The 18,987-nt window shown below is 58.1% G+C and overlaps 1 protein-coding gene across 2 annotated transcripts; it reads left to right on the top strand.

Moving 5' to 3' along the window:
- The first annotated feature begins 911 nt into the window (after nt 1-911).
- Nucleotides 912-18,706, top strand: ATP13A2 (ATPase cation transporting 13A2). 2 transcript variants are annotated; one of them, XM_061479340.1, is made up of 29 exons: nt 912-1,537; nt 5,862-5,935; nt 6,333-6,500; nt 6,752-6,810; nt 6,939-7,050; nt 7,136-7,212; nt 7,789-7,866; nt 8,110-8,179; nt 9,144-9,278; nt 9,513-9,579; nt 10,591-10,722; nt 11,973-12,128; nt 12,681-12,791; nt 12,909-12,955; nt 13,063-13,251; nt 13,331-13,537; nt 13,665-13,778; nt 13,910-14,066; nt 14,434-14,554; nt 14,732-14,856; nt 15,291-15,451; nt 15,834-15,947; nt 16,112-16,191; nt 16,935-17,087; nt 17,222-17,318; nt 17,426-17,649; nt 17,797-17,948; nt 18,032-18,204; nt 18,366-18,706. In XM_061479340.1, the coding sequence occupies exons 1-29, from the start codon at nt 1,531-1,533 to the stop codon at nt 18,534-18,536; spliced, it is 3,531 nt and encodes a 1,176-aa protein (XP_061335324.1). In that variant the 5' UTR covers nt 912-1,530; the 3' UTR covers nt 18,537-18,706. The 2 variants fall into 2 exon arrangements, with proteins under 2 accessions (XP_061335324.1, XP_061335323.1); XM_061479339.1 differs by having other exon boundaries at nt 913-1,537; nt 7,133-7,212.
- Nucleotides 18,707-18,987: the final 281 nt, after the last annotated feature.

Below are 18,987 nucleotides of genomic sequence, written 5' to 3'. Positions count from 1 at the left end.
TGGCTTCAGAATCCCCTTTGGAGCAGCTTTCCAGGAGGAAACCCTGCACCAGTGTGCAAATGAGTGGAGAGAAAAGGGGGGGGGGGCTGCAAACCCCCTTTTGGGGGCATCCTTATATGGGGGTGCAAAGCCCTGTCTTTCCTCACAGGATATGGGGGTGCAAAGCCTCATTTGGGGGGCAGAGCCAGTACATTTCCTTGCAAGATGTGGGTTACAAAGCACCCTTTGTGTGGCAGCCTTTTGCCTTTCTTTGCAAGATAAGGGGATGAAAACCCCCTTTTGGGGGGCAGAGCCAGTGCATTTCTTTGCAGGATATGGGGGTAAAAAAAACCTTTTGGGGGGCAGAGCCAGTGCATTTCCTTGCAGGATATGGGGGTGAAAACCCCTTTTTGGTGTGCAGAGCCTGGTGCATTTCCTTGCAGGATGTGGGGTTTAAAAGCACTTTTGGGGTGCAGCCCTTTGCCTTTCCTTGAAAGATGTGGGAGTACAAAGCCCTTCTGGGGGCAGAGCCAGTGCATTTCCTGGCAGTTTCTGGGGTCAAAACCCTAATAGGAGTTAATCCCAGGTTATGTTGGGATGCTGCTTTGCTTTGGGGGGGGGGGGGGTAAGTGACTACGAGTCCCAGCATCCCACATGCTCCGCCCTTCCGGGGCTCCCGCCCGTGTCCGCCCGCCATGAGCTCAGGTCGGGGGGGTCCCACGCCGGGTGTTTAGGGGTGCAGAAGGGATGCAGGGACACACACCCCCCCCCGCCTCGCTTACCCAATAGGGGTTAGCACATCGTGCGTGGCTCCGGGGTTGCACTTTGCTGTGCGGGTGCCTTGGGTTGTGTGGGTCGGGGATTGCATTAGGGTGCAAGGGGGGAGCGCACCCTCACTCTATTCGGCGTTATTTTGCCTTTTTTTGGCCTTATTTTGCAGCAGGGGGAGGAGGTGGGGATGATGCAGAGCGGGGTGCAGCCCCTCCCCGCATGGATTTGATGAGGGGTCAGAGCGAAGAGAGGAGCGCAGCATCACCCCCGAGGAGCCTTTAGCGCACTCTGGGGTGCTGTGGGTCTGGCAAGCTCGGATCCTGAGGTCTGGGCTTGTGCTGTTACGGGGGAGCTGCTGCTGCTTTTAATGGGTGCTTCCTTACTGCAGAACCGGTTTGGCTTCACATCCCGTCGGGACACGAGCGCGCAGCCCCGCTCCGGCCGGCACCGCTCCATGGGACCGTGTGGAGAGGCTCCTGCTGATGAATCCACCCGGAACGAGGGGAAACGAAACCCGAAGTGACGCTTTCGGATGCTCCGAAAGCCTGCGGCTGGATCCCTGCGGCACAGCGGGAGCCGCTTCCCTGCCAGCGGGTTATTCCCTCTCGGTGTTAGGGATCCTCCGAGCTCGCTGGGACCCGCAGCTGGAGCGGAGGAGCCTTTGGTGGGATCATCGTGCAGACGAGGTGGATCTTGAGGTTACAAAGGACCGCGCTGCTTGGCTGACCCTGCGAACCGAGCACCCCGGGGTTGTCTCCCGTCGGGAACGGACGTAATGCAATGTCGGGTGAGTGAAGCCTCAGTGATTGGGCTGGCTGTGGCTTGGCTTTACAGCCAAAAGACCCTTTAGAAGGTGGGGAAAATGCACCCAGGTGTTCCGAAGAGGCTGGGGAATGCAGTGTTGAGCTGGAGGAAGCATCCTTGTGTCTCTGGCGTTTCTCATTCCGTGTAGAACCAGTGGAGCCCTTCCGACCTTGTTTCCTTTTGAATTTGCCCTGGTTGACATGGAGGAGCGTCTGAATGAGAAAGGAAGAGCTTTGTGGCAGGAAAGGGAAGAGGGCAGCACCCGTTGCAGGTCTCCTTGGGTGCCTGGCCGTGCTATGGCTGTGGTCCCTGCCACCATGGTCGCTGCCAGTGTGGCCACCCCACTTCCAGCCCCTCAGACCCCCTTTGCCCCATCTTTTACTCCAGATCCACAGCATAGCAACACTCGGGGGGGTTAAACCTCAACCCTCTTAATCCCAGACTGGTTTGTGTTGGAAGGCACTTAAAGCTCTCCCAGCTCCAACCCCTGCCACTAGAGCAGGGACCCCTTCCACTAGAGCAGCTTGCTCCAAGCCCCTGTGTCCAACCTGGCCTTGAACACTGCCATGGATGGGGCAGCCACAGCTTCTCTGGGCACCCTGTGCCAGCGCCTCAGCACCCTCACAGGGAAGAGCTTCTGCCTAAGAGCTCATCTCAGTCTCCCCTCTAGCAGGTTAAAGCCATTCCCCTTGGCCTGTCCCTACAGGCCCTTGTCCAAAGCCCCTCTCCAGATTTCTCAAGGGGGCACCTGGGTTGAACACTGCCAGCCACAGATGCTGGCTCCAGAGGCAGGAGATGCTCTAATCCTGCCTTAACACTCCAAAACAGGGGTGCTGGGCTGCAAGGAGCACATCCCTCCTCTTCCTCAGTGTGATAGAGCCCTTTATTTAACCAGGATAGGGGGAAGACGTGGGGTTTGGCTCTAAACAACCTCTTGCTGCATGGCCAGTGGTTGCTGAGCGAGGATGCTCCCTGAAGCACTGGGTGCTTCTCTTTGGCTTGTGCCATACAGGGAGGTCCTGCAAGCCTGGGTAAAGAGAGGTCAGCGTGATCCCTGCCCAGCGTGGGGCAGAAACCTGCCTTGCTGGAAGGGTTTGACCACATTACACTGCCTTAGCTGGTGGTGTCAGCGTGTGGTGAAGCAAACGCTGGTTGTGCCACCACCTTCATCAGGGACTGTAGCAATAGGACAAGGGGTGATGGGTTCAGACTGAAACAGGGGAAGTTCAGGTTGGAGATAAGGCAGAAGCTCTTCCCTGTGAGGGTGCTGAGGCGCTGGCACTGGGTGCCCAGGGAAGCTGTGGCTGCCCCATCCCTGGCAGTGTTCAAGGCCAGGTTGGACACAGGGGCTTGGAGCAAGCTGCTCTAGTGGAAGGGGTCCCTGCCTGTGGCAGGGGGTGGAGCTGGATGGGCTTTAAGGTCCCTGCAGCATAAACCATTCCATGAGTCTATGATTCCCTGCAAATCCAGCCAGGAGCCAGTTTGAGGTGAACAGAGCTGCTGGGTGAGCACTTTCCCTACAAGGACTTGATTCCCTCACCCATCTCCAGGGCTGGATGCATGAGCACGATTCCCCTGGGATTACCGGTGACGGCAGAGCCCGAATCTCCCTCTTCCACATCCCCACCTTGCATGGAGCCATGTCCTTTTGCTTCTCTCAGCCTTGGTCTGTTCCCGCTGGTGGCTGCTGCCAGGTCCGGGTAGGACCAGACCTCCTGGTGGAACACGTTTGCTCCGGCTCTGGCGTGTTCTCATCGCTTGGCTCGTGTGGATGAGTTGATGCTGGCTGGGTGGGAAGGGCAGGAGGATCAGCGCCATCTCATCCCAGCCCTCCTTGGGTCTGGGCATGCCCCTGCCCATGACGTCTCCCATCCCAGGGGAAAGCCTGAAGGCTGCTCTGGAAGTTCCTCATGTTGTCCTGCAGGACCCAAGCACAGTTCTCCTTTCCCCATCCTTCCTTCCTTCCTTTTGCTGTGTCTCCAAGGGCCCAGATTGACCTTGCCAACCCTGTCCCATTGATCAGGCAGCACCATGTGGATGGAGGGATGGAGAAGGATGAATGGAGGATGGTGGATGGATGGATGGATGGACGGACGGACGGACGGACGGATGGATGGATGGATGGATGGAGAATGGATGGATGGATGGAGGATGGTGGATGGATGGATGGGTGGATGGATGGTGGCTGGCTGGCTGGCTGGATGGATGGATGGATGGAGGATGGATGGACGGATAACGCTGCTCATTATGGAGCATCGAGCTGGGAACAGAAGAGCACAGGGAGATCTGGGAGTCCTTTTGGGGTTTGTTTGCTTCAAGAAAGGTGTTTGTAAAGGGCTGTGGCTGCAAAGGGAGCTTGTGGAGAAGGTCTCTGTGACCAGCACACATCTGCTTCCAGGATGGACATGCTGCTGGGGAGAAAGGCTGCATCTGGGGGCAGAACCCTGGGGCAGGGACCAGTGCCAGTGTTCACAAATGGTCCTTGGCTGGGGCTGCTTTGCAGGAGGTGTTCAGTGCCATGAAATGTGTGGTCTCGAGGTTCCCAGCTCTGCTTGGATGCCAGTGCATGTGCTACATGTGAGGGCATCACAGAATCCCAGACTGAATCACAAGGAAGAGCTTCTGCCTAAGAGCTCATCTCAGTTTCCCCTCTGGCAGGCTAAAGCCATTCCCCTTGTTCTGTCCTTGCACACCCTGATGGAGGTCCCTCTCCAGCATCCAGTTCCTGGCTCCCCTCTTCCCTTTGCAGCCACTCCTGGCTGTTGTATCCCTCTTGATCCCTGCTTAGCAGCAGAGGGAGCAGCAGCTCTTGTCCCAGGGCTCTCCATAGAGGCTCAGCGAGTGCCCTGCGCTGTTTGCCCACGAGGTGTGGCCTCTGCTCCAGGATTCAAACCGTGGCGCAGCTCCTTCCCGGGTGCAGGGATCCCATCCCCGCATCCCGTCCCAGCCGCGACGGCTCCGGTGCAGCCGGTGGGGTGAGTCAAGGCAACAGCCCTATCGCTCACTGTGCTCTGGGGAGCACCCGGGATGGGAGCAGGAGGTGAGGAGCCCGATGGGGATGGAATGGTGCAAGGATGGAGCTGGCTGCGGCTACCCCTAAAGCTTTGCTGCTTGTAAGGTCTTAAAGTGTTGGTAACAGCAGCGTGCAGGTGGAGACGTGGCTGTGCTTGGATTGTAGAATCATGGAGTGGTTCGGGTTGGAAGGGACCTTAAAGCTCCTCCAGCTCCAGCCCCTGCCACAGGCAGGGACCCCTTCCACTAGAGCAGCTTGCTCCAAGCCCCTGTGTCCAACCTGGCCTTGAACACTGCCAGGGATGGGGCAGCCACAGCTTCTCTGGGCACCTTTGCCAGCGCCTCAGCACCCTCACAGGGAAGAGCTTTTGCCTTATCTCCAACCTGAATCTCCCTTGTTTAAGCTTAAATCCACCCATCCGGGGTGGTTTTCCCAGCACAGCTCCCAGCTGGCATGTGGCTGGTTAATCCAGTCACCTGGAAACAAGAACCTGCCCCAACCAGGAAATTATCCACATGCTGCAGGCCTGGGAGCTCGCTCCTGGGTTGGTGTTTGTGCCACGTGTTATCTCCCTGCTGCTGCTCTAAGATCCCGGAGCTGGGACGCCACAGCTCGTAATCCCATGTGGATACAGGGATAATGAGCAAGTTCAGCTTCATGGCATGGAGAGTAATGATTAAAATCTACCTGGGATAATCCCTGCCTGTGGCAGGGGGTTGGAGCTGGATGCTCTTAAGGTCCTTTCCAACCCAAACCCGTCTGATGATGGCGATGCCTCCAGCGATCCCCATCTCCCCAGCTGGGGATCAGCAGCAATTGGAGGTGCTGAGCCACTCTGGGCATCCTTAAAACTGGAAAACACCAATGTTGTGGCCACCTCCTCCATGCAGGGAGGAACACAAGGAGCAAACAAGCATGAAAAGTGCCTGAGAGAGCTCTCCCTGAACTTGACCTGGCTCTGGACCAGCCCCGCTCCCTTCCCCTGGCTGCTAAGCCACTGGGTTTGTGCCAGCTTTTCTCCTTGGGCTCCTTTGACATCGTTCGTGTGACCATCACGTGCCACAGGCAGGTGACTGGGAGGTCCTGGGGTGCCCCGTGCCCGCAGCATCCCCCTCCCAAAGCAGCTTCGCCGGGAGCGCGGATGGAAGAGGGGACACGGAGCCCAGCCACCTCCTGGGATTGATCCAGGGATGTCATTGCTGCAGCCGGGAGCCCATCACCGTGGCAGCTCCTAAATAACCCCCGGGATCAGCATCTCTTTATTTCCTCCCCTCCCTGTTCTTTGGCTTTGCAGACAGCAGCAGGCTGCTGGGGAACCAGCGGCCGGGATACGGGACGCTGCAGACGGACACGGACACATCCCGCATGGTAGGTGTGGGGAGGGAGGCAGCGCCCTGCTGGGCTGGCACCAAAACTGGGTTTGGGTTCAAGGGAGCTTAAAGCTCCTCCAGTTCCAACCCCTGTCACGGGCAGGGACACCTTCCACTAGAGCAGCTTGCTCCAAGCCCCGTCCAAGAAGAGCTTCTGCCTAAGAGCTCATCTCAGTCTCCCCTCTGGCAGTTAAAGCCTTTCCCCTTGTCCTGTCCAACACCGGCACAAGACAATGGTTTTTCAGCCCCAGATTTACATTGCTGTCACCTGCCTGGTGTTAAACCGTGCCAGGACTCAGGGCTTCCATCAGTGCAGGATGCAGGTGCTTGCTGACCTTCATTTCAGTTTGTTTTATGAACAAGCATTCCCATACAGGTCTCCTCCTTTCTTCCAGGAGGTCACGGGCTACCAGACCACGACGTGGCGGGTGGCCCTGTGCCACATTGGCTCTGTGCTGACAGCAGGGCTGCTCCTCGTCCTCTTCCATTGGAAGCCAAGCCTGGAGGTGCAGGTGAAGTGCAAACCCTGTGCCCTCAGCCAGGCCGACTGGGTCATCATCAGAGTAAGTCCTGGGAAGGTCTGGGGTTGGGCTCTGCTGTTGGCTTCCCAGGATGTGATGTCCTTGGGCTTGTTCCTTCCTGCTTTCCGCAGCCACCAGCCTGGCCTTGTGTTTCTCTTCATTGTCCCTGCAGCCCAGCCAGCACCTGGGAATGGGGCTCCCTACCTGGGCTGCTGTCCCTGTTTGCAGGAGCAGGGGGGATCCATGGGGAGCTCCCCCATTCCCTCTGCTCAGCCCCTGTGTCTTTGTTGCAGGACAAATTCGGACAGTGCTTCACCACGCGTGTGTGCACAGAGGCGCTGGGCGAGGGCAGGTGAGTTGGGCTCACATCTGGACATGGCGAGGGGCTCACATCTGCATTTGGCTTCCAGAGAGCGGGGCCGTTTACAGCAGAGCTGGTGGGATGGGGAAGGCCTGACCCTTGTTTTCCATCCCAAGCAGCCTGGAGCATCACCCCGGGGCCAGGCTGGAGGACCGCAGGACCAGCATCGCTATCGGTGTGTCGGAAGAGGAGGAGAGCCGGGACACCATCCGGCTCCATGAGAAGGAAGAGGTAACACCGGTGACCCTTCCCACCTCTGCCTTGCAATGCCTCTCCCTCGTGTCTTGCTGACACCATGTGCTCATGTCCTCAGAAGAACATCCTGCGGTACTACCTCTTCGAGGGCATGCGCTACGTCTGGGTCGAGCGGCGGCAGATGTACTGCAAAGTCAGGTACTCCCCTGTCCCCTTTGCCACAGCAAAACTCCTTGCATCAAAGCTGGGATGCTGGAGAGGGGCTCTTCATCAGGGGCTGCAGCGACAGGACAAGGGGTTAAGGTCTTTTCCAGCCCAAACCAATCTGGGATTCTGTGATCTCTCTGCTGCTCCCTTTGGCCCCTCAGCCCCCTCCATGTGGTCCTGACCCATCCGGAGGTCACACAACCACTGGGGCTGGAGCTTTTCTCTGCACTGCAGAGCCTTTGGCAACCATCCCAGGGTGCTGGGTCAAGGAAGCCGCTGCTGTTCCCCCGGTCTGTTGGTGCTGCCTGTCTTTGTGGGCAGAGGAAACCAGGCAAAGCACTTTGGCAGCTGCCCCGTGCTGGATGCTCTTCTCTGAACTGTGCCCTTTTGTTCCTGCTCCTTGGCACCCGCGTGCTGCAGCAGGGGCCGAGGAACAAGATCCTTTCCCGTTCCCAAAGGGTTCTTTTCTGTCAGCAAGGACTTGGACGTGGTGTTTGTGTCTCTGGGCCAGGCTCCTGCTGGTTTTGACTCCGTTTCCCTGTTTTCCTTTCCCCTGGTGCTTGCCAGCATCTTGGATGAAGGCTGGACCTGCGCAGATCTGCACCTCTCGCAGGCTGGGCTCAGCCAACAGGACCACAACACCAGGTAGGGATCTACCAGTTCCATGGGCCATGTGGGGAGCACAGATGAGGCTTTTCCAGGGGCCAGCAAATCCCAGAGCCTGGGTTCTTCCTGCATTCAGACCTCAAAGCAGAAGTGGGCTGGATTGCCCTGGCTTGACTTCTCCATGTAACCAAGCTCCCAAGGAGGTCCGGGCAGTGTGAGGGTCCCTCAGCATGGAAATGCAGCTTTTCCTAGCGTGGATTTGCTTTCCTGTCCCCTTTGCAGAAGGAAGATCTACGGAGCGAACCTCATCGAGGTGCCGGTCAAGTCCTACGCAAGGCTGTTGGTGGAGGAGGTGTGTGTGCATCCACAGTGCTTCCAAAGAGCCTCTTGTCCCAGGGCAGATCCTGCTCCAGGTCCCTCCCTGCCAGGGCTTTGCAGGTCCTTCCTCTTGGGTAGGGAGGAGATCAGAGAAGGCAGAGCAGGTGGAGGGGACCCATCCTGCCCCTTAGGTCAGACAGGAGCATCCCAGCTGGCTGCAGAGGTGGCTGAGCATCCTCAGGAGTATCAGCCATAAACCAGGCCAGGGAGGATGGAGGGTTTGCAAGCAGTCAGCTGGTGCATCCCCAGCCCCAGGGAAGGGCCAGCTGCTCCTCTGCATCAGCAGCTGGTCCTCAAGGAGCTGGAAGTCTCACAATCATCGAGTCATGGAATCCCAGCCTGGTTTGTGTTGAAAGAGATCTTAAAGCTCTCCCAGTCCCAACCCCTGCCAAGGGCAGGGACCCCTTCCACTAGAGCAGCTTGCTCCAAGCCCCTGTGTCCAACCTGGCCTTGAACACTGCCAGGGATGGGGCAGCCACAGCTTCTCTGGGCACCCTGTGCCAGCGCCTCAGCACCCTCACAGGGAAGAGCTTCTGCCTTATCTCCAACCTTAACCTCCCCTTTTTCAGTCTGAACCCCCTTGTCCTATCTCTACAGTCCCTGATGAAGAGTCCCTCTCCAGCATCCTTGCAGCCCCCTTCAGACACTGGAAGCTGCTCTGAGGTCTCCACGCAGCTTCTCTTCTCCAGGCTGAACAGCCCCAATGTTCTCAGCCTGGCTCCATACAGGAGCTGCTCCAGCCCCTGAGCATCCTTGTGGCCTCCTCTGGCCTTGCTGCAGCAGCTCCATGTCCTTACGTTGGGCACACCAGCACTGCACACAGGGATGCAAGTGGGGTCTCGTGGGAGCAGAGCAGAGGGGCAGGATCCCCTTCTTCAACAATGAGCTGGAGGAAGCTCTTACCCCAAACCCTTCTCACCTTCCTTGTTCCCTTCTAGGTTCTCAATCCCTTCTACATCTTCCAAGTGTTCAGCATCGTGCTGTGGGTCTGTGACGCCTACTACTACTACGCTGCCTGCATCTTCCTCATCTCCACCATCTCCTTAGGGCTGTCCCTCTACGAGACAAGGAAGGTTGGTGCTGGGCTTATTTGGGACCAGCAGCTCTGGTGAAACAACCTATTCTCTGCTGCTGGTTGACCTCTGTGCTGATGTTGAACTCCCTCTGAGCCCAGCTGGGTGAGGACAGCCCATGTTCCCAGTGGTGCAGCAGGTTTCCTTGTCCTTCCTCTGTGATCCTGAGCCTTCCAGACCTGTTTTATGGATGCTTTGCTGTGCTTTCTGAGCTGACTGCTCCCTCCCTTGCAGCAAAGCACCACGCTGCAGAACATGGCCAAGATGGCAGTGGGTGTCCGAGTCCATCGCTCCGGCGGAGGTGAGTGTGATGCCTGCGATGAGTGAGGGCTCCCGGCATGGATTTGGGATGGGGATGATGTGAGACCTGTTAACAGGGGGTTCCTTGAACCCGTTCTGTTGGATCAGCCTGTCAGTGTCCCAGTCTGTCCACAACCTGGTGTGGGGATCCTACTGGACAGCCCATTGTGTCGGGGGGGGGGATTCAACCGACCTGTTGGGACCTGCAGTGACAGCGTCACCAAGTCCCTTATTTCAGTTCTTCAAATCTTTGGAGATTTACACAAAAAAGGGCTTCAGCTGAAGGATTCTCTTATACAAAAGGCAGGTTTGTGACAGGATGAGGGTCAGTGGTAGCACATGGACTGTGAAACCAGCCTGGAGCAACAGGCAAGCAGACTGTAACCACTGAAGAGGGGCTCTGGACAAGGGCCTGTAGGGACAGGCCAAGGGGAATGGCTTTAACCTGCTAGAGGGGAGACTGAGATGAGCTCTTAGGCAGAAGCTCTTCCCTGTGAGGGTGCTGAGGCGCTGGCACAGGGTGCCCAGAGAAGCTGTGGCTGCCCCATCCCTGGCAGTGTTCAAGGCCAGGTTGGACACAGGGGCTTGGAGCAAGCTGCTCTAGTGGAAGGGGTCCCAGCCCATGGCAGGGGGTGGAGCTGGAGAAGCTTTAAGGTCCCTTCCAACCCAAACCTTTCCAGGTTCATTCCAGGACAGCTGCTCTGTGGTTCATCAGCTGCATGGTACCATCTGGTTCCCATTCCTGCAGGGATTACACCAGAGCCTGGCTGTGGGGTCTCCACTCCACCCTCTATTACTCCTCTTAGCATGTGCTAAGGTGCAGCTTGCATTGCCTGGAGAGCTGTAGGGGAGCAGACAGTGTGTGTGCCAACACCCTGGAAGCAGCAGCTCTATTTCACCCTCACAAAGTCTTCTTAAGGCTCCAACTTCCATTAGGTCCTAGTTTTCCCTAATGCCCTCCTCCAAGTCCTTTTCCTAAAGGTGTCTGAGCGTGGCCATTGCTCTCTTGCAGAGGAGGTGGTGGTGAGCTCTGCAGACCTGGTGCCGGGTGACTGCATCAGCCTCCCTGCGGATGGGATGCTGGTCCCTTGCGATGCTGCGCTGCTGACGGGCGAGTGCATGGTCAACGAGAGCATGCTGACGGGTGAGAGCTGGAGCTGGGGGCACGGAGCAAGCCCTGCATCTCCTTGTGTCCTCCTCCATCCCTTTCCCATGCAGGCTGGTTGGATCCTGACCCCCCAGGGTGATAAACCTCCTCCTATGATGTTCCTCCTCCCTTCCATGATGTTCCTCCTCCCTCCGTGATGTTCTTCCTCCCTTCCATGATGTTCCTCCTCCTTCCATGATGTTCCTCTTCCCTTCCATGATGTTCCTCCTCCCTTCCATGATGTTCCTCCTCCCTTCCATGATGTTCCTCCTCCCTTCCATGATGTTCCTCTTCCCTCCATGATGTTCTTCCTCCCTTCCATGATGTTCCTCCTCCCTCCATGATCTTCCTCCTCCCTTCCATGATCTTCCTCTTCCATCCATGATGTTCCTCCTCCCTTCCATGATGTTCCTCCTCCCTTCCATGATGTTCCTCTTCCCTCCATGAAGTTCTTCCTCCCTTCCCTGATGTTCCTCCTCCCTTCCATGATGTTCCTCCTCCCTTCCATGATGTTCCTCTTCCATCCATGATGTTCCTCCTCCCTTCCATGATGTTCCTCCTCCCTTCCATGATGTTCCTCTTCCCTTCCATGATGTTCCTCTTCCCTCCATGATGTTCTTCCTCCCTTCCATGATGTTCCTCCTCCCTCCATGATCTTCCTCCTCCCTTCCATGATCTTCCTCTTCCATCCATGATGTTCCTCCTCCCTTCCATGATGTTCCTCCTCCCTTCCATGATGTTCCTCTTCCCTCCATGAAGTTCTTCCTCCCTTCCCTGATGTTCCTCCTCCCTTCCATGATGTTCCTCCTCCCTTCCATGATGTTCCTCCTCCCTTCCATGATGTTCCTCCTCCCTTCCATGATGTTCCTCCTCCCTTCCATGATGTTCCTCTTCCCTTCCATGATGTTCCTCTTCCCTCCATGATGTTCTTCCTCCCTTCCATGATGTTCCTCCTCCCTCCATGATCTTCCTCCTCCCTTCCATGATCTTCCTCTTCCATCCATGATGTTCCTCCTCCCTTCCATGATGTTCCTCCTCCCTTCCATGATGTTCCTCTTCCCTCCATGAAGTTCTTCCTCCCTTCCCTGATGTTCCTCCTCCCTTCCATGATGTTCCTCCTCCCTTCCATGATGTTCCTCTTCCATCCATGATGTTCCTCCTCCCTTCCATGATGTTCCTCCTCCCTTCCATGATGTTCCTCCTCCCTTCATGATGTTCCTCTTCCCTCCATGGTGTTCCTCATGCAGGGGAGAGCGTGCCAGTGATGAAGACCCCTCTCCCGGCTGGCAGCACCATCTATTCCCCGGAGGAGCACCGGCGGCACACGTTGTTCTGTGGGACACACGTCATCCAAGCCAAGTCCTATGTGGGCAGGGAAGTGCTGGCCGTGGTGACCCGCACAGGTAAGGGATTAAGGGATAAAGCCGGGATTAAGCTGCGTCCTTTGGGAAAGGGACCTTTGGGGCCAGAGGAGGGCAATGGAGCTGGTGCAGGGCCTGGAGCACAAGTGTGATGGGGAAGGGCTGAGGGACCTGAGGAAGCCCAGGTTCAGCCTGGAGAAGAGAAGGCTCAGGGGGGACCTGATCGCTCCCTACAAGTGCCTGACAGGAGGATGGAGCCAGGAGGGGCTGGGCTCTGCTCCCAAGGAACAAGGGATGGGACAAGAGGAACCGGCCTCAAGCTGCACCAGGGCAGGTTTAGATGGAGCTGAGGAACAATTCCTTCCCCAGCGGGTGCTCAGGCATTGGAACAGGCTGCCCAGAGCAGGGCTGGAGGCACCATCCCTGCAAGTGTTCACACACCCTCAGTGCCATGGGTTAGTGGTGGCCTTGGCAGTGCTGGGGAATGGTTGGACTGGATGAGCTGAAAGGGCTTTTCCAACCCGGTTGATCCCATGATTTCATGATTCTATTCTATGCCTTTGCCCATGGTTACCTCCTGCCCCTCTCCCACAGGGTTCTGCACAGCTAAAGGGGATCTCATCAGCTCCATCCTCTACCCCAAACCCGTGAGCTTCAAGTTCTACAAGGATGCTGTGAAGTTCGTCCTGTTCCTCGCCGTCCTGGGTAGGTTGAGCGCAGAGGCATGACCAGGAGCAGCCAAACTCCTCTGCCATGGGTGAACTCACCCTTCATCTGCTTTGCTTTGTAACCAAGCCCATTCTCCTCCCTCCTCCTGCACAGCTTTTATCGGCACGCTCTACAGCATCCTCATCTTGGTTAAAAACCAGGTAGGGGCTTGGGAGTCCTGGAGCACAGCCTGGGACCATCAGCACATGCAGGTGGAGATGGGTGAGCGCTGTCAGGATGCCCACCCCTCCTCCTCCTCACCTGCCAGGTCCCCGTGGGGCAAATCATCATCCGTGCCCTCGACCTCATCACTGTCATCGTGCCCCCGGCTCTCCCGGCTGCCATGACCGTGGGCACCATCTATGCCCAGAACAGGCTGAAGAAACAGGGCATCTTCTGCATCAGCCCTCCCCGCATCAACCTCTGCGGGAAGATCCGCCTGGTTTGCTTCGACAAGGTGAGGCTTGAACATCACCACGGGGCTGGAGTTCCCGTCTCCAGGGGCTGCTGTGGACCCTCCATCCTCATCCCCACAGACAGGAACCCTCACGGAGGAAGGGCTGGATGTGTGGGGGGTGGTTCCACTGGAGAACAACCACTTCATGCCCATCGTCCACGAGCCCCGCTGCCTGCCCGCTGGTCCCTTGCTCTACTCGCTGGCCACTTGCCACACGGTGTCGGTGCTGCGGGCACAGCCCATCGGGGACCCTGTGGACCTCAAGATGTTGGAGTCCACTGGCTGGGTAAGCAAAGTGATGGGCAAGGTGCCTGTCTGGAAAGAAGGAGGTGGGACACAGCAGGAGAAGGGGTGTTTGAAACCATCCATGCGGTGGATAGCGTCTCTCTATCTCAGCATGCCTTGGGTTTCAGCGCCTGGAGATGATGGAGGAGGAGGAAGGCGACCTACCTGCCTCCCAGCAGTTTGGGATGAAGGTCTTGGCTGTGGTGAAGCCTCCACCTGAGGAAGAGCAGCCACGGGACAGGGTACAGCCCATGGAGCAGTCGCTCCGGTTCCCCACACAGCAAAGGGTGGTTGTGCTCCGCAGCCCCTGGAGGGGGGTTGTACCTCCCGGAGAGGGTCCTGCCTGGCCCTGACACCTTCTCCCTCTCCACAGAAGCACCAGTTACCTGTGGGGATCCTCCGGCGGTTCCCCTTCTCCTCCTCCTTGCAGAGGATGAGTGTCCTGGTGAAGCTGCCCAGTGAAGCCTCAGCCCATGTCTATGTCAAGGGTGCTCCAGAGATGGTGGCCAGCCTCTGCAGGAAGGAGACTGGTACGTGATGGAGATGGGGGTTCACTGTCACTGCCCTGGTCCTGCTGCTCCGTCATCAATCTGCATCCCTGCGGCTCACCCCCAAAGGGAATTCTCCTTGGTGATGCTGTGGGGCAGTCCCCAGAGGCACAGGGCTTTGGATTAGCTTCATAGAATCATAGAATGGATAGGGTTGGAAGGGACTTTCAGGACCCTTAAAGACCTTCAGCCGCATGGGGGGAAGAAAACAGGAGCTAGAAGATGGGGACTGGAGGCTGGATGAGCAGCCAAAGCCCTCCAGTCCTTTGGGAGCTTGAGCCCTGGGTCCACACAGCCCAGGTTCATCCAGGAGCAATCTTGACCTTGGTTTTCCCCTCGTGGCTGGCAGTGCCCGTGGATTTCTCCCAGATGCTGCGGCACTACACCACGGATGGGTTCCGGGTCCTGGGTCTGGCTTCCAAACCCCTGAGTTCAGTGACCACATTCGAGGAGGCCCTGCAGCTCCCCAGGTTGGTGCCAACAACTTCTGTCTCCATTTGGACCTTGTTTGCGCCAAGCATTTCGTGGGATGCTCCATCCCAGCAGCCTGCAGGGAATTCCTTCTGAACCCACCTGGGTTTTAGCTGTTTGTAGCAGTTGATGCTTGTGTTGAAGGTGGTGTTGAAAGGGCTCCTTGTGTCCACCAGGGAAGCTGTGGAGAGCGGCCTGGGCTTCCTGGGCTTCCTCGTCATGAAGAACGTGCTCAAGCCGGAGTCTGCGCCCGTGATTCACCTCCTGCGCAACGCCAACATCCGCCCCATCATGGTGACAGGTGACCCTGCAGGGGGAATGGGGACACAGGGCTCGGGAAGAGATGGGAACACGGTCAGCCCTTGATGTGGTGCAAGGGGCGGAGGGTTCTCCACCAGGAATCACGGAATCCCAGCCTGGTTTGGGTTGAAGGGACCTTAAAGCTCCTCCAGCTCCAACCCCTGCCACGGGCAGGGACCCCTTCCACTAGAGCAGCTTGCTCCAAGCCCGGCCTTGAACCCTGCCACGGATGGGGCACCCCCAAGCCCTTCTCCTCAAGGCTGCTCCATCCACTCCGCACCCAGCCTGTAAGGAACGAGCTGTCCCCCAAAACACAGGGAAGCGAAGGGCTCCCTGGGAGAGGGGCCGTGGCAGGTTGGCAGGGACACGGCTCGCAGGACCCTGCGCAGCAATCGCTGCTGGTGCCTGCTCAGCGCCTGGGTCTCTCTCTGCCAGGAGACAACATGCTCACAGCCATCAACGTGGCGCGGAGCTGCCGCATGGTGGAGCCCAAGGAGCGGGTGATCTTCATCAGCGCCTCCCCTCCCAGCCACCACGAGCCCGCTGCCCTCAAGTTCATCCCGGCCGAGCATTCCCAGGGCGAGGAGCAGTCGGAGGTGGGTCCCGGGGCAGCGTCTCGGGGGGGGGGGGTGTGAAGCCCAAAGCGCCCGTGAGCTCGGGGGGCTCTTCCAGCATCCCTCAGAGCTGTCCCTTAAAGCCTCCGTTAGGAGACACCCTGCTCCTGTTTCTCCCTATGGGTACATCATGTGGTTGAGCTGATGCTCCAAACAGCAGGAGCAGACAGCACCTCACATGAAGGGCTTGCTCCCACGAGCTCTTTATCCCAAATCCCATCATTTATATGCCTGAAGTGAAGCTTTAAGCGACACTGCTTTACCTGCAGTTCCTTTACCCCCTGCTCCGTGTGCGTTGAGGATGCTGGTTCAGAGCCTTGCCCCGGGGCTGGAGCTGTAGGAAAGGAGTTGTTTTCCCCTGCAGGGTCTGTCCCAGCCAAGGGATGGATGTGTCCTGCAGCCTCAGCCCTGCCACTTCGCCCTGAACGGCAAATCCTTCGCTGTGGTTTGTGAGCACTTTGCTGAGCTGCTGCCCAAGGTGAGTCCCATGGCTGGGAACCCCCCATAACTGAGTGCCATGGGGGGGTTTCTTTGCTGGTGCAAGGTACCTCTGCCCTGCTGAGCTGGCAAAGCTCAGGATAACCAGGATGGGCAGGGATGAGGATGCTGTGGGACAAACACAGAGCGTTCCCGTCGTTGCAGATCCTCATCCAAGCCACCGTGTTCGCCCGCATGTTGCCCGAGCAGAAGACTCAGCTGGTTTGCAGCCTGCAGGAGCTCAAGTGAGTCCCCCCATGGATGGAGGGAGAGGGGATTAGCAGCAGTCATAGAGGGGATCCTGCCCCTCTGCTGTGCTCTGGGAAGAACCCCCTGCAGCCCTGATCCAGCTCTGGGGCAGCAGCACCAGAGGGACGTGGAGCTGCTGGAGCGAGGCCAGAGGAGGCCATGGAGATGCTGCGAGGGCTGGAGCAGCTCTGCTCTGGAGCCAGGCTGAGAGAGCTGGGCTGGGGCAGCCTGGAGAAGAGAAGGCTCCTGAAGGGGAGACCTGAGAGCAGCTCCAGTGCCTGAAGGGGCTGCAGGAAAGCTGGAGAGGGGCTTGGGACAAGGGATGTAGGGACAGGCCAAGGGGAATGGCTTTAACCTGCCAGAGGGGAGGCTGAGATGAGCTCTTAGGCAGAAGCTCTTCCCTGTGAGGGTGCTGAGGCGCTGGCACAGGGTGCCCAGAGAAGCTGTGGCTGCCCCATCCCTGGCAGTGCTCAAGGCCAGGTTGGACACAGGGGCTTGGAGCAAGCTGCTCTAGTGGAAGGGGTCCCTGCCCTTGGCAGGGGTTGGAGCTGGAGGAGCTTTAAGGCCCCTTCCAACACAAACCAGTCTGAGACTCTGGGATCCTATGCTTAGTGCAGAAGCTGTTGGCAGCTGCGGATCACATCCTGCCCTCTCCCAGATGTGGGGTGATCCCTGGGGGGTTCAATCTTGCAGCCCCAGCGCTTTTCCCCCATCCGCTCATGATCCCTTCTCACCACAGCTACTGCGTGGGGATGTGTGGGGACGGTGCCAACGACTGTGGGGCTCTGAAGGCGGCCGACGTGGGCATCTCGCTGTCGGAGGCAGAGGCATCAGTGGCTTCGCCCTTCACCTCCCGTGTGGCCAACATCGAGTGTGTGCCCACTGTGATCCGGTGAGCTGCTGGGACCCATATGTTGGGGGATACAGCCAGGGTGGGAGGTCTCCTGAGTGCCTCCGACCCCTCTTTGGGACAGCTCACGGCAAGGGTGCTGTGCCTGGTGGGTGAATCCCTCTTTATCGCTGCAGGGAGGGCAGGTGCTCACTGGTCACCTCCTTTGGTGTCTTCAAGTACATGGCCCTGTACAGCCTGGTGCAGTTCGTGTCCGTCCTGCTGCTCTACACCGTGAGTCCTGCGGTTGCCCAAATGCCTTTGGGTCACCTCGTCCCACCTGGGGTTTATCCTGCCCCTTTCCTATCCCCACACTGAGACCTGAGCTTTCTGCTTCCCAGATCAACACCAACCTGAGCGATTTCCAGTTCCTCTTCTTCGACCTCATCATCACCACCACGGTGGCCGTGCTGATGGGTCGGACCGGTCCTGCCCAGGAGCTGGGAGTGGAGCGTCCCCAAGGGGCATTGATCAGTGTCCTGGTGCTGGGCAGCCTCCTCCTTCAGACAGCTCTGCTCATCACCGTGCAGGTCCTCAGCTACTTCATCACTGTCTCACAGGGCTGGTAAGGGACCCAGCTTCACCTGGCTTTGGTGATGGGAAGGATCACAACGAAGCCCAAGTGGTTGGCCTTGGTTTTGGCATCAAGGATGCATCCAGCCACGCTGCGTGGCCCTGGCTGACCCTCTGCCTTGTCCCCTGCCTGGCTCAGGTACGTGCCACTGAACAGCACGGTGACAGCTCCCCAGAACCTGCCCAACTACGAGAACACAGTCCTCTTCTGTGTCACGGGCTTCCAGTACCTCATCCTGGCCGTCGCCATGTCCAAGGGGTACCCATTCCGGGAGCCGCTCTACACCAATGGTGAGGGTGATGATGGTCGTGAGGGTGAAGAGAGACATCAAACCTTCATCCTGCTCCTCAGCCCTCTTCTTTCTCCTCCTCAGTGCTCTTCTTGGTGGTCCTCATCCTCCTCTTTGGCCTCATGATATGGTTGACCCTCTACCCCTTGGGCTTCCCCAAAACCCTGCTGAAGCTGCAGGGCATCGATGACTTGAACTTCAAGCTGCTGCTGCTGGGGATCGCTGCCCTCAACTTCTTCGCTGCCTTCGTGCTGGAGGTAGGTGGGCACTGGGCACACAAGGAACAACGTCATCCCTTTGGGTCCGTCCAAGCAACCCCTTTTCCAGGAGCCGTGGAGGGAGCCGGGCTCACCTTGCCATCGGCTCCGCTCTCCCTTTGGCATCCCCAACGCCTGTTCTCCCCCCATGCTCGCTGCAGACCGCCCTGGACCACGGCCTCCTCGGCTGCCTCCGCAGGCTGCGCCGCAAGAAACCATCCAAGAAGCTTTTCAAGCGGCTGGAGAAGGAGCTGAGGCAGCAGCAGCCGGCCTGGCCCCCCCTCAACCAACCGCTCTTTGCGACACCCAAGATGTCCATCGCCGTGAGATAACACGGGCCGGGTGCTGCTGCCCTCAGCCCATGGACACTTGATTATTTATTTATCCTGGTAAAGGGAGGGATGCGGCCGGAAGGATCCTGCGGGAAGACCCTCGGCATCGGGGCTGTGGGGAGGAGATGGTGGAGGAGCAAACTGGGGGAGAAGGTCCAGAAGAAGAAGAGGGGAAACCATCTCCTCTCATCCCAGCTCTTCCTCCAGGCCCTCTCCTGCTCCCATGGACCCACCTCCCCACACTGGGCACCAGTACTGTTACGCAGGGGGATGCCACCTCCTTTTCCCTCTCCTGACTGTCCTAAACCACCAACCCTGATGCTCTCGTGGTGAGGACGCCCACTGCAACCTCCCATCTGCTCACTGTGACACAAAAGCCCTGCAGCCTCCCCAAGCAAGCACCCTGGATGTGTAGGAACTGTTTACAAAGCACCCCCCATCCCCAGCTTGC

Source organism: Pezoporus flaviventris, unplaced genomic scaffold (genome assembly GCF_033815535.1).
Source record: "Pezoporus flaviventris isolate CSIRO_AGI_PZ_B2104156 unplaced genomic scaffold, CSIRO_AGI_Pfla_v1 ptg000148l, whole genome shotgun sequence".
In the NCBI taxonomy this organism is placed as follows: domain Eukaryota; kingdom Metazoa; phylum Chordata; class Aves; order Psittaciformes; family Psittacidae; genus Pezoporus; species Pezoporus flaviventris.
Note: the sequence above shows the minus strand (reverse complement) of the source record. Positions and strands in the feature narration are given on the sequence as shown.